At 46.7% G+C, this 16,613-nt stretch overlaps 1 protein-coding gene across 6 annotated transcripts in view; it reads right to left on the bottom strand.

Moving 5' to 3' along the window:
* LOC119956184 (calpain-3-like) overlaps positions 1-16,338 on the bottom strand; it is a 182,398-nt gene extending 166,060 nt beyond the window's left edge. The window contains exon 1 of one of the 6 annotated variants that reach the window (XM_038783139.1): positions 16,026-16,338. In XM_038783139.1, the coding sequence (XP_038639067.1) occupies positions 16,026-16,295 (270 nt within the window). In that variant the 5' untranslated portion in view covers positions 16,296-16,338. The remainder of the gene's footprint in view (positions 1-16,025) is intronic. The other 5 variants (XM_038783131.1, XM_038783173.1, XM_038783183.1 and 2 more) reach the window with 5 other exon arrangements.
* Positions 16,339-16,613: the final 275 nt, after the last annotated feature.

The following is a 16,613-nucleotide window of genomic DNA, read 5'->3' as shown; positions in this document are numbered from 1 at the left end:
CGGACCAGACCCCCACTGAGCACCCCCCAGGTGCTCGATCCTCCTTCCCCCCCCCCCCCCCCCCCCCCCACAGGCTGCACACGCAGCGTTCGCGCGCTGTTCACGCTGGCAACGACCAGGTGTGGTTGGCGCCAGCGTGCACCGGTCGGATTGGGCAGGCCGCTCGGCCCATCCCGGCCAGAGAATCGCCGCTCGACCGTTAGAAATGGCGAGCGGCGATTTTCCGAGCGGCCTGTCGTAAAACTCGGCACGCCGTTTTGGGGGGGTGGGAGAATCGCGTGCGGGTGCCAGGGCGGCATGGCGGGAATCGCCCGGCACTCCCGCAATTCTCCCACCCGGCATGACGGATGTGCTGTATGCAAGGACGGAAGAAAGAGGGAAAATCGACCGTGGATATCTAAGGAAATAAGGGAGAGTATCAAATTGAAGGAAAAAGCATATAAAGTGGCAAAGATTGCTGGGAGATTAGAGGACTGGGAAATCTTTAGGGGGCAACAGAAAGCTACTAAAAAAGCTATAAAGAAGAGTAAGATAGAGTATGAGAGTAAACTTGCTCAGAATATAAAAACAGACAGTAAAAGTTTTTATAAAAATATAAGACAAAAAAGAGTGGCTAAGGTAAATATTGGTCCTTTAGAGGATGAGAAGGGAGTTTTAATAATGGGAAATGAGGAAATGGCTGAGGAACTGAACAGGTTTTTTGGGTCGGTCTTCACAGTGGAAGACACAAATAACATGCCAGCGACTGATAGAAATGAGGCTATGACAGGTGAGGACCTTGAGAGGATTGTTATCACTAAGGAGGGAGTGATGGGCAAGCTAATGGGGCTAAAGGTAGACAAGTCTCCTGGCCCTGATGGAATGCATCCCAGAGTGCTAAAAGAGATGGCTAGGGAAATTGCAGATGCGCTAGTGATAATTTACCGAAATTCACTAGACTCTGGGGTAGTCCCGGTGGATTGGAAATTAGCAAACGTGACGCCACTGTTTAAAAAAGGAGGTAGGCAGAAAGCAGGAAATTATAGGCCAGTGAGTTTAACTTCGGTAATAGGGAAGATGCTGGAATCTATCATCAAGGAAGAAATTGCGAGGCATCTGGATAGAAATTGTCCCATTGGGCAGACGCAGCATGGGTTCATTAAAGGCAGGTCATGCCTAACTAATTTAGTGGAATTTTTTGAGGACATTACCAGTGCAGTAGATAACGGGGAGCCGATGGATGTGGTATATCTGGATTTCCAGAAAGCCTTTGACAAGGTGCCACACAAAAGGTTGCTGCATAAGATAAAGATGCATGGCATTAAGGGTAAAGTAGTAGCATGGATAGAGGATTGGTTAATTAATAGAAAGCAAAGAGTGGGGATAAATGGGTGTTTCTCTGGTTGGCAATTAGTAGCTAGTGGTGTCTCTCAGGGATCCGTGTTGGGCCCACAATTGTTCACAATTTACATTGATGATTTGGAGTTGGGGACCAAGGGCAATGTGTCCAAGTTTGCAGATGACACTAAGATGAGTGGTAAAGCGAAAAGTGCAGAGGATACTGGAATTCTGCAGAGGGATTTGGATAGGTTAAGTGAATGGGCTCGGGTCTGGCAGATGGAATACAATGTTGACAAATGTGAGGTTATCCATTTTGGTAGGAATAACAGCAAACGGGATTATTATTTAAACGATAAAATATTAAAGCATGCCGCTGTTCAGAGAGACTTGGGTGTGCTAGTGCATGAGTCACAGAAGGTTGGTTTACAAGTGCAACAGGTGATTAAGAAGGCAAATGGAATTTTGTCCTTCATTGCTAGAGGGATGGAGTTTAAGACTAGGGAGGTTATGTTGCAATTGTATAAGGTGTTAGTGCGGCCACACCTGGAGTATTGTGTTCAGTTTTGGTCTCCTTACTTGAGAAAGGACGTACTGGCACTGGAGGGTGTGCAGAGGAGATTCACTAGGTTAATCCCAGAGCTGAAGGGGTTGGATTATGAGGAGAGGTTGAGTAGACTGGGACTGTACTCGTTGGAATTTAGAAGGATGAGGGGGGATCTTATAGAAACATTTAAAATTATGAAGGGAATAGATAGGATAGATGCGGGCAGGTTGTTTCCACTGGCGGGTGACAGCAGAACTAGGGGGCATAGCGTCAAAATAAGGGGAAGTAGATTTAGAACTGAGTTTAGGAGGAACTTCTTCACCCAAAGGGTTGTGAATCTATGGAATTCCTTGCCCAGTGAAGCAGTTGAGGCTCCTTCATTACATGTTTTTAAGGTAAAGATAGATAGTTTTTTGAAGAATAAAGGGATTAAGGGTTATGGTGTTCGGGCCGGAAAGTGGAGCTGAGTCCACAAAAGATCAGCCATGATCTAATTGAATGGCGGAGCAGGCTCGAGGGGCCAGATGGCCTACTCCTGCTCCTAGTTCTTATGTTTTTATGTTCTTATGTTCTTATTAGATTCATTTCAAACAGGGCCAGGACAGACAGGATGAGAGATCTATGGGGTTTGGACAGATTGCGGGTTTATCATAGGTGCAGGGGCAATTAACAGCACCCAAGTAGCCCTTCCCACCCCATGGTACCAGGGAGTCCCCTACTTCAACAGGAAGGTGGTCCACTCCCTAAATGTGCAGCTGGTCTGCGACCATGAGGGGCAAATAATGCATGTGTGTGCCCATTTGCCGGAGAGTGTGCATGACAGCTTCATCCTTGACCAGTCCCAGATAACTGGACTTTTTGAGAACACCCCAGGCTACAGGGATGGTTCCTTGGGGACAGGATTATCCCCTCAGGTCACAGCTGATGATGCCAGTGCGGAGACCGCAGAACACTGTGGAGAACAGATACAATGAGGCATACAATGCCACTCACTCAGTGATCGAGTATTGCATTGGACTTCTGAACATGCGTTTCTGCTGCATAGACATGCCCCGTGGAGCCTTATAGTATACCCTGCAGAGAGTCTCCTGCTTTGTTGTTGTTTGCTGCACCTTCCACAACCTTGCACTGCAATGGGGTGAGGAGCTTCCAGAGCGCCACCTGAAGGTGCGGTGTGTGTTTTCGCATAAGGAGGAGGAGCAGGAGTACGCCAAGGAGGAGGCTGTTGAGAAGGACGAAGGTGGAGGCCAGGCAGGGGCGGGGGACGAGAGATATCCTCGGTGCCTCATGATTGTGTCCGCCAGGACATGAGAAAGGTAAAGCTCCGACGGCAGATGCTATTGGAAAGCTCCATGAAAGAGATCCGCGTGCGGTATACGCTGGGGCACCTTCATCACCTACAAGCTCCCTCAATGGCTGTTGTGGCCTCTGGCCACTAATCCTGATATTTATCTGAAGCAGGACTAGTTGGGTGGATAACTGAGTGCCCCCTCAGGACTTCATCACCACTCTGTGACCAGGGGGTAGAGGGGGGTGGCCACTGACTATTCGGGGAGATGGTTATGGAGAGTTCACGAGTGCCTGCTGACCAGTCAATGGAGGAAGTGATGATGAATCGCAATGAGGACAGAGATTCTTTTAATGTCTGACTCCTGTCTGTCTAATGCCAGCATGCTGACTCCCCGGTGTCATGTCACAGCCAGGATGAGCGCAAACATTCTCCTGTTATGATGCTTGAGAGGGCGATTTGTAGTGAGGGTCTAGGAATCCCTACATCATGTGAGTCTCAACTATTGTGAATGAAACAGAAGCTTGGAGGGCATGTAGGCTCTCTGGGACCAGATGTATCCCAATGGTGAAAGGCGCCACTGCATTAAATAGGTATATAAGCTTGTGAAGCCTTAAAGTCGTGAGCATCAATAATATTTAATGCAGTGACAGATCAAAATTAGACAGGACTTATAGTACCTAACTTCACCCCTGCCCACGCCATGCACCTACACTTTCTTAACCTTACATACCGTCCCACTACATCCAGGTGTGGCCCCACGCTGCACATATGAGGCAAGGTGGAGTGCTATCTACCACGTCCAAATGCCTGCAAAACCTTTTTTTTTTAACAGTACAGCACAGAACAGGCCCTTCGGCCCTCGATGTTGTGCCGAGCAAAGATCACCCTACTTAAACCCACGTAACCCGTATACCCGTAACCCAACAATCCCCCCATTAACCTTACACTACGGGCAATTTAGCATGGCCAATCCACCTAACCCGCACATCTTTGGACTGTGGGAGGAAACCGGAGCACCCGGAGGAAACCCACGCACACACAGGGAGGACGTGCAGACTCCACACAGACAGTGACCCAGCCGGGAATCGAACCTGGGACCCTGGAGCTGTGAAGCATTGATGCTAACCACCATGAATTTAGAGTACCCAATTCATTTTTTTTCCCATTAAGGAACAATTTCGCGTGGCCAATTCACCTACCTGCATATCTTTGGGTTGTGGGGGAGAAACCCATGCAAACACGGGGAGAATGTGCAAACTCCACACGGACAGTGACCTAGAGCCGGGATCGAACCTGGGACCTCAGCGCCGTGAGGCAGCTGGGCTAACCCACTGCGCCACCATGCTGCAAAGGACAACACAGTTGACAATGGTCATCATTAGACTTTTTCATTCCAGTTTTATTTTTAATTGAATTCAAATCCCACCATCTGCCAGAGGATTACCCTGAGCCTCTGAATTATTAGTCCAGTGATAATACCCCTGTGCCATTGCCTCTTCACTTTGGCAGGCGTCCTCTGGAAGACCGGGTCCTAGAGGACTCCGACCTGCTTTTGGGTGGCACTGGCGTTGTATGTGGTCATCTTGTTCTGTCTGTTGAAGCTGAGGTACACCAGCCTCTGGAAGGGGGTGCCAGATGGGCAGGGTACTCCCAGAGATCCAAAAGTTTTGCCATCCTCTGGTGCTGGCATTCATAGATGCACACCTGTGCCTGTACCATGCAGCTGATGCACTCAGTCATGAAGCTCATGGACTGGTCCATGCTTCGGACATCTCCCATCATGGATCTGACATCAAGCCCCAGGCTCTCCACTGTGGCTGGCACACTGGCAGTGTTGGCCTGGGGGCCTCACATTGTCCCATCATCATGTCCTGTGAGAGAAGGCTGTGGGACTCCACCATTCAGCCTTGCAGTCGCAGGAGTGTCACTGACACCGCCTCCTGGAATTCTCAAGCATTTCAAGCAGTTAAGGGACGAATGACACCAGAAGCATGGCACCTTGCTGGGGCACAGCTGTGTCTTAGGATCCTGTTGGGTTCTGACTGTTTTATCCCTGGGACCTTTCTGTTTCCACCTGATGTGCATCAGCAGCACTGTGGTGCTCACCAAATAGTGACCCAGGAGCCTGCATGATAAATTTGTCCACCAATTGTGTGGTTTTATACTGGTGGAGGGAGTGGGTGACAACTGTGACACATCTTCTGTGTCCTCCTCCAACATCTCCTTTGAACTGGTGTGAAGTGTTGGCACTGGAGCTCTGGTGATGTTCCTGCAAGGAAAGTAACATGTTATTTAAACATGGCTAGGGCAAAGGTCTGTGACAAACAGAACTCAAGTGAGTTTGGGCAGCCAGATGAGAATACAGAGGCTCCTCGCCTTCCTCTCTCAAGCCCACCTCGTTCTCAGCACAGAGAACTCCTGCTCCTTCCCTGTGAGTTCCAGTGCTCCCTCCTCAAATGGCTTGCTCATGGCAGTTGTGAGCACACTTATCCTGCAGGGAGACAAATGGGGATGATGTGAGCAGTCTCACTGCTGGGTGAGAACCCCCATCCTCTGGTAGAGGGTGCTGGCACTCACTGGCAAGGCCACCATCTCCCAGTCTAGTTTGTGACCTTGTTGGAGGATCGCCTGCCAGTCTGCAGGTAAATGGTCCACCTTCTCTCCTCCATGGCATCAAGCATACAGATGAAGGCCCCCTCCGTAAAGTGGGGAGCTGGCTTCTTTGCTGTCATTCTCCTGACTCGAATGCAAGCAAGTGCTGTGGAAATGTTAAAATGCAGTGTCCCTTGATAGAATTGCTCAGATGACCGGCTCGTGCTACAGGTGGCCGTTTTTGAAGAGGAAAGTTTTGTTTCAAAGTGCCTAAATTTGCAGACCCGATCATGCCAATTGGTCCAGCGGGAATCGCACCAGTTTTTGTGCCGAAAATGACACTTTGCCTAATTTTGGGAAAATTCATGCATTGTGTCTCTTTTATTTGATGTAGCACATGGAAATGATACAAATGTTGCCTGGCATTTTCTACTCTACAATATGCCATAGAATGGAAAAAGATGCCCCCTTTAATTAAGCCGATCCGATGGAAATTCCAGTGGGATTTTGTGTCGAGACAACAGACAGAATTAGACTCAGCTGCTATGCCCTCCACATATAAGGAACTTCTGGCACATATTGCCTGAACGCAGCTATGAAAAATTCAGACTGCCAGGAAGAGTCAGCACCTTTGGGAGAGAAGGACAAACTTATAAATGCCTTTCTGGGGCTGAAGTAAAAATGAAGTAAGCCATTTTTAAAATGACGGATGGAGAAATTTCATAACCATCTCAAAATAAATGTTGTATTTTTGCGCTGTAAACACTATGTATTCATCAGTGAAATTAATTTTAAAAATTTACTCCCTCTTTTGTGGATCTTTAACATTCAGACTGTTTCAGTTACACTTACTGCTCCAGAGGGCGGTGGGGGTGGGGGGGGGGACATATCTTTTTTGGGGGAAAATCAGCAGTTTATCCTGACAATGTTGTCGTGTAATCAGCTTCAGAATTCAACCTGGACCATGAAAGCTTTAACACAATGTAATCACAATGATCAGAAAAAGAAAGATAAGAGGCTGACTCAACTTGTTTGACCACAACAAATTCTATGTTCCATTACGCATCACTGGTCAAGGGTCAGATTTTCACCTTCATTGAAAGATAATTAATGCTTTAACTTTGTGTTCCTCAAATACTCTAAGGCCTATGTGTCAAAACACTGAAAGGATATCTGGGGTAGGCAGAATGTAGAGTTGAGGCAACAATCAGATCAGTCATAAGACCATAAAACATAGGAGCAGAATTCGGCCACTTGGCCCATCGAGTCTGCTCTGCCATTCAATCATGGCTGATATTTTCCCATCCCCATTCTCCTGCCTTCTCCCCATAACCCCTGATCCCCTTATTAATCAAGAACCTATCTATCTCTGCCTTAAAGACACTCAGAGATTTGGCCTCCACAGCCTTCTGCAGCAAAGAGTTCCACAGATTCACCACCCTCTGGCTGAAGAAATTCCTCCTCATCTCTGTTTTAAAGGATCGTCCTTTTAATCTGAGATGGTGTCCTCTGGTTCTAGTTTTTCCTACAAGTGGAAACATCCTCTCCACGTCCACTCTATCCAGGCCTCGCATTATCTTGTATGTTTCAACAAGATCCCCTCTCACCCTTCTAAACTCCAAGTACAGACCCAGAGCTCTCAAACATTCCTCATACGACAAGTTCTTCATTCCAGGGATCATTCTTGTGAACCTCCTCTGGACCCTTTCCAAGGCCAGCACATCCTTCCTTAGATATGGGGCTCACAATACTCCAAATGGGGTCTAACCAGAGCCTTATACCGCCTCAGAAGTACATCCCTGGTTTTGTATTCTAGCCCTCTTGACATGAATGCTAACATTGCATTTGCCTTCCTAACTGCCGACTGAACCTGCACATTAACCTTAAGAGAATCATGAACAAGGACTACCAAGTCCCTTTGTTCTTCTGCTTTCCAAAGCATTTCCCCATTTAGAAAATAGTCTATGCCTAGATTCCTCCTTCCAAAGTGCATAACCGTATACTTTTCCACATTGTATTTCATTTGCCACTTCATTGCCCAATCTCCTAGTTTGTCCAAGTCCTTCTGCAGCCCCCTTGCTTCCTCAATACTACCTGTCCCTCTACAGATCTTTGTATCATCTGCAAACTTAGCAACAGTGCCTTCAGTACCATCTTCCAGATCATTAATATATATTGTAAAAAGTTGTGGTCCCAGCAAAGACCCCTGAGGCACGCCACTAGTCATTGGCTGCCATCCTGAAAAAGACCCCTTTAGCCCCACTCTCTGCCTTCTGCCAGTCAGCCTATCCTCTATCCATGCCAGGATCTTACCCTGAACACCATGAGCTCTTAACTTATTTAACAGTCTTCTGTGCGGCACCTTGTTAAAGGCCTTCTGGAAATCTAAATAAATCACGTCCACTAGTTCTCCTTTGTCTAACTTGCTTGTTACCTCCTCAAAGAACTCCAACAGATTTGTCAGACACGACCTCCCTTTGACAAAGCCGTGTCCTATTTTACCATGCACTTCAAGTACTCCGCGATCTCATCTTTAATTAACAGACTCTAAAATCTTACTAATTACCTAAGTCAAGCACACCGGCCTATAATTTCCTGTCTTCTGCCTCCCTCCCTTCTTAAACAGGAGTGTTACATTCACAACCTTCCAGTCCTCTGGAGCCCTTCCTGCCTCCAGTAATTCCTGAAAGCTCATCGCTAATGTCTCCACAATTTCCTCAGCTTTCTCTTTTAGGACCCTGGGGTGTAGTCCATCCGATCCAGGTGGCTTATCCACCTTCAGACCTTTCAGTTGACCCAGAACCTTCTCCTTAGTAATGGTCACTGCACTCACCTCTGCACCCCCCCCCCCCCCCCCCCCCCCCCGTTCTCCTAGAGCTCTGGCATCCCACTGGTGTCTTCCACTGTGAAGACTGATGCAAAGTAACTATTCAGTTCATCTGCCATTTCTTTGTTTTCTATTATTACTTCTCCAGACATATTTTCTAGTGGTCCAATGTCTATTTCTGCCTCTGTCTTACCTTTTATATATTGAAAAAATCTCTTTCTATCTTCATTTATATTGCTAGCTAGCTTGCACTCATACTTCATCTTCTCCCCCCTTATTGCTTTTTTAGTTGTCCTCTGCTCGCTTTTAAAGGCTTCCCAATCCTCTGGTTTCCTATTAATCTTCGCAACTTTGTATGCTGTTTCTTTAGCTTTTATGCTGTCCTTGACATCCCTCGTCAGCCATGGCACCCTTAGCATATTTCCTCCCCCTTGGGATGAATTTCTGTTGTGCCTCCCTGATAACCCCCAAAAGCTCCTGCCATTGCTGTTCCACTGTCTTCCCTGCTAGGCTCCTTCTCCAATCAACTCTGGCCAGGTCCTCCCTCATGTCTTTGTAGTTACCCTTATTTAATTGTAATACAGCTACATCTGATCGTAGCTTCTCCCTCTCAAACTGCAGGGTAAATTCTATCATATTGTGGTCACTGCTCCCTCAGGGTTCCTGCACCTTGAGTTCCCTAATCAAGTCTGCCTCATTGCACATCACCAAATCCAGAATTGCCTGTTCCCTAGTAGGCTCTGTCACAGGCTGTTCCAAAAAAACATCTCTTAGACATTCCAGAAATTCCATTTCTTGGGATCCACTGCTAACCTGATTTTCCCAGTCCACCTGTATATTGAAGTCCCCATGATTATTGTAATATTGCCTTTTTTACATGCCTGTTCTATCTCCTGATTTATTTTCTGCCTGACATCCTGACTACAGCGAGGGGGCCTGTACATAACTCCCATCAGGGTATTTTTACCTTTGCATTTCCTCAACTCTACCCACAGAGATTCTATGCCTTCTGATCTTATATCGCTCATGATCTTATTGAATGGCGGATAAGGCTTGAAAGGACCAATGGCCTACTCCTGCTACTAATTCATATGTTTTCAGAATGTATATTATACTTATTCCTTATTGCCAGTGACATTCATTTATTCCATCCTCCCTAAAATATTAAATGGGATAAATTTGTCATCTGTGATTTCTTTTCATTGGTGCCATATTTTAAGCACAGGACTGAAAAGTACAGAACTAAAAATCAACAAATTCAAAGGGGGGAATTTTATAGGGTTGGCGGGAGGTGTCTGCTGCAGCTGGAGAACTGTATTATAAGCCAACCTGGCAGTTGAGACGTCACTGGTGGGTCTTTCACAAGATCTATTGGTGTTGTCCCACCAGAGTCACCAATAATGTTGACTGTTTTTCGATCCCAACAGCGTCGCCAATACTGTTGCTAATATTAATGATGTTGGTGAACCACAAGCCTTCCCTTATATCGATCAAATGACCACACAACCAGTTAGTTAGTTCAATAGATGGTTTATTTACATACACAAGAGTTACCTCGACATGCAAACACAATATCTACCACGAGTTAAACTACACCTATCAGCTACAATAACCTATACTTAACCTCAAGGCGACCGGCACTGTGCAAATGGATAAGGCCTTTATCTGGATTTCACTTGGCTGCTTCAAAGAAAGTGGCTCTGTCTCTGCTAGGCTCATCTGTCCGGTGGCAATCGTTGGTCTTGAACTTGGCTGGCTGTTCCTGCTGCAATTAGGTTGGCAGAGGAGGATCCAAAAGAGACAGAACACATGGCTGCGCTCTCTTTTATCCCCCTGGGATTTCGCACTCTTTGGAGTGGTCCTTAACCTTGGACCCAATATTTCGACAGGGCTCTGATCACTCCCTTCGATTTCGGCCAATAAAGGGGCGGGTGCCTTGGTAGCTGGGCGGGTCCTAAGCAGTCATTTACCTTGGCAGTTGGGCTTTCTGAGTAAAGGGAGTGGCGCCGATCAGTCTGTCGCTGTACCGGTTGCTTGATTGGAGTTCTATTGTCCTGGGAAAATGGCCCATTAAAATGCAAACGAGCGGGGGGTTTCGATCAGGTCTGGTTACCTGTGTTTCAGATACACATAGGCTCTGTACCTGTCTGAGTCCTGGGTTGGCGATAATTCCCATGGTCCTTTGCAGGTGGCCACCTTAGATGGCTACAGATCAAGACCCCGGGAGCAGGAAATCCCACCCACCAAGCACAGCTGGCAAATTAGAGGTGGAATCCAGGCCAGAGGTAGGCGATGATGGGAGGGGTTTCAAAGGATGCGGATCGGCAACAGGGGTAGAGGGTGGCTTTGAGCAGTCCCTCTCTTCCCGACACCACGTTCCTCAATCACTAATTGCCTTTCAATGGGAGACCCCCCCAACAGAGACCATAAGCAACCTGTACAGGTTTCCATGACATTGCTTGTCATAGGCGGCATGGTAGCACAGTGGTTAGCTCTGTTGCCTCACAGCACCAGGGTCCCAGATTCGATTCCTGATAAAGTCATCCACCTCCTCCGGCGTCCCAAAGTAATATTCCCAGACGTCATAAGTTACCCAGAGTCTGACCAGGTAGAACACCCCAAACCGAATGTTGTCTGTACAGTACTATCTTGACCTTGTTGAATCCTTGTTGGCCTTTTAGCCAGCTCCGCTCCAATGTCCTGGTAGATATGGATTTGATTGCCCTCCCATTCACAGACTCGGCCTACCTCAGGATCTTCTGTTTTCCCAAAAACTTGTGTATACGCACAATCGCCGCTGGGACGTCTCCTCCACTCTCGGCTTCTGCCTCAAGGACCTATGGGCCCAGTCCACCTCTAGGGCCTTGTCCAACATCTTTTCCTCCACCAACCTGGCCAACATCCTCGAAACATAATTTGTGGCGTTCATTCCCTCCACTCCTTCCAGCAGACGCACAATCTGCAAATTCTGTTGTCTGGACCTGTAATCCTGCTCCTCCACCAACAATGACGTGCATAGATTCATAGGTGTACAAGGTGATGAGAGGCATGGATAGAGTGGATAGCCAGAGACTTTTCCCCAGGGTAGAAATGGCTGTCATGAAGGGACATAATTTTAAGGTGATTGGGGGAAGGTATAGGGGAGATGTCAGAGGTAGGTTCTTTACACAGAGAGTGGTGGGTGTGTGGAATGCACTGCCAGCAGAGGTGGTGGAGTCATAGTCATTAGGGACATGTAAGTGACTCTGAGACAGACACATGGACAGCAGTAAATTGAAGGGGTGTAGGTTAGGTTGATCTTAGATTAGGATAAATGGTCGGCACAACATCGTGGCCTGAAGGGCCTGTACTGTGCTGTACTGTTCTATGTTCTAGATCTCCCAGGATCTCCACATCCACCTCCAAAGACACAATCCGGTCATTTTGGTCAGACACCACCTGCTGGATTTTCGGCTGTTGGATGTTCTCTGTTGCACCGGCAAGCTAGGGGTTTCCCGACAGTATGGGGATGCCCACAATGGGAAACCCCATTGGCTGGCTAGTGAGAGGGAGAACCCCGCCCGCATTTCTCATCTCCCGGATCGTCGCCCCCTGCACTTTGAGGCACTTTTCCACCACATCCAGAGACCCGCAAAGAGGTGCCACTGCCCCCTCAATCGCCTTCGCCCAGTCACTCTGCATTTCTTTCCTCTGTTATCGGAATTCCTCCTAGACGAAGCTCATCAATTGCTCCACCTGAGGCTTTCCCACTGACGCCAACCCTTCCCCCTCCACCATTTTCACAATGGGTGCGGCACCATGAGCCTTCCCCCACACCTTAGCTAGGTCCCAGACTGTCTTCTGCTGGTTCTGATTGCCAGTAAACGTGCCAATCCAGGGAAGAACTTCTTCCCCTACACTTTCCGCTCCACCCTTCTGCCAAATCTACCTGAAACATGGGTGAAAAGGGCCAAAACCAACACCTACAAGCCCAAGCCGCCCTGTGTGCGACCTTTCACTCCATGGCTGCCACCAAAAGTCCCGCCTATCGGCTCCACTGCTGATTTTTCCCACCATATTTAATGAAATTTAGTTTTTTTTAAATGCTGGAGACAGGTTGTATAATGTCACACCAGCATGGCCCGCCCTGCCAGCAACCTCAAGCTTCAAGAGAACGGGGCTACCTATCTATCTATCTATCTATCTATCTACCCTCTTTAAATCTATCTATCTATCTACCCATCTAACTATCTATCTTCCTATCTATCTACATATCTATCCAGCGATCGATATATCTGTCCATCTAAGAATTTACCTATCCAGCAATTGTTCTGTCCATTTATCTATCTATCTAGCTATCTATTTATATATCTATCTACCGTTTTTAAATGGCAACCAATCTAACAAAAATAAAAATAAAAACAAGGATACTCCCATGGTGACAAAGAACCGACTCCCCCAGCCCCCCCAAAGACATAGAGAACACTCTGTTCCCATGGACACAGGTAACCCCCCCCCCCCACCCCTTCTGACAACCACCCCCCACCCACCCACTGACCTACCCAAAAGAAGCCTGCCCTGCACTCCCCCTGGCATTACTGCACCTGGGCACTGCCACAGTACTGCCCGGCATGTGATCTTCTCTACACTGGGGACTCTACTTAACTGTCCAATGGCGGTGACTGCATGCCATGTTCCCGTTTTACAAAACCTATTGTAAGTTTAAGATTCTTGTTTGTCATTTTCAATTTAATATGGAATTCAATGGTATTGTGATCATTATTTCCCAGTGGGCCTTTTACAATGACATTACTAATTAACCCACCCTCATTACACAATACTAGATCTAAGGTAGCATTATCCCTTGTCAATTCCACAGTGTATTGCTTCAGGAAATTGTCACAGAGATTCTACAAATGCAGCTTCCTGTTACTGCCTTTTGCAATTGTGTAAGCCTCTCCTTTTAATCTAATACTATCACTAACTTTCTGAGTGACACATGGATGGATCTTCTGTTTTTTGTTTTTCTATTGAATGTATTTTTGTTGGACATTTTGAATTGTTTCCTTAAATGTTTCCCTCTTAATTTACAGCCATATATTTTAGTCTATTTTCCCAATTTGTCTCAGTCAGTTCTCCCCTCATAATGATGAGATTGGCTTTGTTTAAGTTTAGGATTCTTGTTTGTGATTCGAGTATGTCACTTTCAAATTTAACCTAGAATTCAGTGAAATTAGGATCACTATTTCCCAGTGGATCCTTTGCTACGACATTACTAATTAGCCTTGATTCCTTATACAAAACCATATCTAAGAGTTTTAGTTTTATTCCTAGTTGATTCCAATATTTATTGGACCAAGAAATTGTCACAAAATCATTCGACAAATTTATCTTAGACCACTCTTGACAATTTCATTATCCCAGTCTATATGAAGTTTAAATTCCCCTTCATTTTTACATAGCGCTTGTTCCAAGCTCCATTATTTTCTCATTCAATGCTCTCTCCAACAGTATAACTATTGTTAGGGGGCCTTTCAACTACTCCAACCAGGGTTTTCTGACTCTTGCTATTCCTTATGTCCACACAAACTGATTCTAATTCAGAATCTTCTGAGACCAGCAGCGGAATTCGCCGTCGGTGGGATCCTCCGGTCCACCGGCAGTGCACCCATGCCCGTTGGTTTCCCGACAGCTTGAGGTAGCCACAATGCGAAGCCCCATCGGCTGGCTGTGGGAATGGGGAATCCTGCTGCCGGCGGGGGCACACCGTGCAGGAAAACGTGGCTGGTGGACCAGAAAATCCTGCCCAAGATCTTGGACTGGATTCTCCACTGGTGGGATTCTCCGTTGCACTGGTAGCGCACTCACGGCCACGGATTTCCTGCCATCCTGGGGCTGCCCACAATGGGAAACCCCTTTTGCCGGCTGGTGAGACGGAGAATCACACACCAGCGGGATGGGGAATCCCGCCTCCTTTCTCTCTAATGCCCTCACGGTGCATTGGAATGAATGTTTTAAGGGAGGTTTATTTGTAGACGGCAAAAAGCTAATGTTGATTAAGAGAATCAGAGCTGGAATAAGAATTCTGTGGGCATCAAAAACATTCAAGGGCCCTTCGTATAAGACCCTCAGTCTCACCACCCAAAGATCCATGAGAATACATATGTGTAGTAAAATATATGAAGATATAAGCTTGTAAAATATTTGCAGACTGAATTACTGATAAAGCACAGCTTATCATATGTATTACATTTAAATGACAACTGCCATCTCAAATTAACTGAATCTACCTGCCATCAGATATTTATTTTCTTGGAGGCTGGAATGGCAACAAACTATTGGAGGGAGTTTACTCCCAGTTTGGTGGTCCATAATTCATTTAAAAACAAACAATTTTAACCCGTAATAGGTGGGAGAGTGTTTGGAGGGGAGAGTAAAATTTCACAATCGGGCCCCCAATCCTGACCCAACCCCATTTTGGCCCCTTTCAATCTTTAAGTTCAGAAACCAAGCCACATATAAGGCTCCCACAAAAGGCAAGTAGGGACCTAATGAACATGCATAAATGTCACTATAAGGAGCTGCTGCCTCCCCAAAGCAAGTGGCTCTTTCAACATACCTCTGGGTAAGGAGGAGAAGGAATTGTCCCACGAGGCCACTCAAGGACCCCCCCCCCCCCCTCCTCCCCCCCCTCCTCCCAAGCCTTCCCTACTCTGCACGTCCTCCCCGTGTGTGCGTGGGTTTCCTCCGGGTGCTCCGGTTTCCTCCCACAGTCCAAAGATGTGCGGGTTAGGTGGATTGGCCATGCTAAATTGCCCGTAGTGTCCTAAAAAAAAGTAAGGTTAAGGTGGGGGGGGGGTTGTTGGGTTACGGGTATAGGGTGGATACGTGGGTTTGAGTAGGGTGATCATTGTTCGGCGCAACATCGAGGGCCGAAGGGCCTGTTCTGTGCTGTACTGTTCTATATTCTATGTACTCCTTATTGCCACCTGGAGCTGGTACTCCTTTCTCCATGGGAAGAGTTTGCGCCTCCCAACACCAGTACTCCTACCCACCAGTCAGGCTGTCAATGTGGCCAGCTGCCAGGCACCTACAGCCAGTCCTAAAATATGCTAATGAGGGTCAGCCATTAAGACCAGCAGAGTCTCCACATCCTCACTGCATCCCTGTTAACATCGAGGCAAATAGTCTGACAATAAAAACAGGATCGGTAGTGAAATCTGCAGATGCAAGCCAGCACCCAATTTCACTGCAAACATGCTGCAAACCATGCAAATACATTGAGAGAAACAGAACAAGGGAACAGGAGTGAAAAATAAAGTTGACCTTTCATCAGAGAAATATTGCAATCCAATATGAAGCACATACCTTATCCTAGACTCACTATAGTGTGCAACATGGGAAAGCCTCTAAAAGGCTAAATACACAGACTACGCAACTGTATAATGTGTAAGAAACAGCATGTCACTCACTGGGGGTCTTTTCCATTCCAGCTTAAAGGGCATATCCTTGGTGTAAAAAAGTGAGGAGTCGTTGGCAGGGAATTCCTCATCTTCAAACAAGACACCTTTTCTTAGACATTCCTCCTTCAGATTGTGGAAGATTTCACTCTTGACAGAGACAACATCCTTGTTGCGACTGATGATAGGATACAGGGCAGCTTTGCCAGTCAGTTCAGATCGGCTCTGGACAAGGGGTAATTCCTGCGCTGAGTTGATGACATGAGGCATGGTGACAATCATACAGTTTCACAACAGTGGAGGAAAAGAATCTATAAATAGGAGAAAAAAATACAGACCACTGAAGCAGGAAGGAAATTGCATTTGGTTTCATAAAAGAAGAAAATAGATTGGCTATTTGCTTTTGCAGCTTTTAAATGCAATCAAAACATTTTAATCAGTCTCTTTCAGGACCGATATCCACCAAGAATGCATAAACTATTTGATAGACTGATCCACTAAATACCACGTTTGAGTGGCACCAGGGACTTTTAACAAGCGATGGTTCCAGGTTCCTCACAAGGCTCAAGATTGTTTTGTATGATCACAGTAAAACTTCCT

Source organism: Scyliorhinus canicula, chromosome 2 (assembly GCF_902713615.1).
Source record: "Scyliorhinus canicula chromosome 2, sScyCan1.1, whole genome shotgun sequence".
In the NCBI taxonomy this organism is placed as follows: Eukaryota; Metazoa; Chordata; class Chondrichthyes; order Carcharhiniformes; family Scyliorhinidae; genus Scyliorhinus; species Scyliorhinus canicula.
Note: the sequence above shows the minus strand (reverse complement) of the source record. Positions and strands in the feature narration are given on the sequence as shown.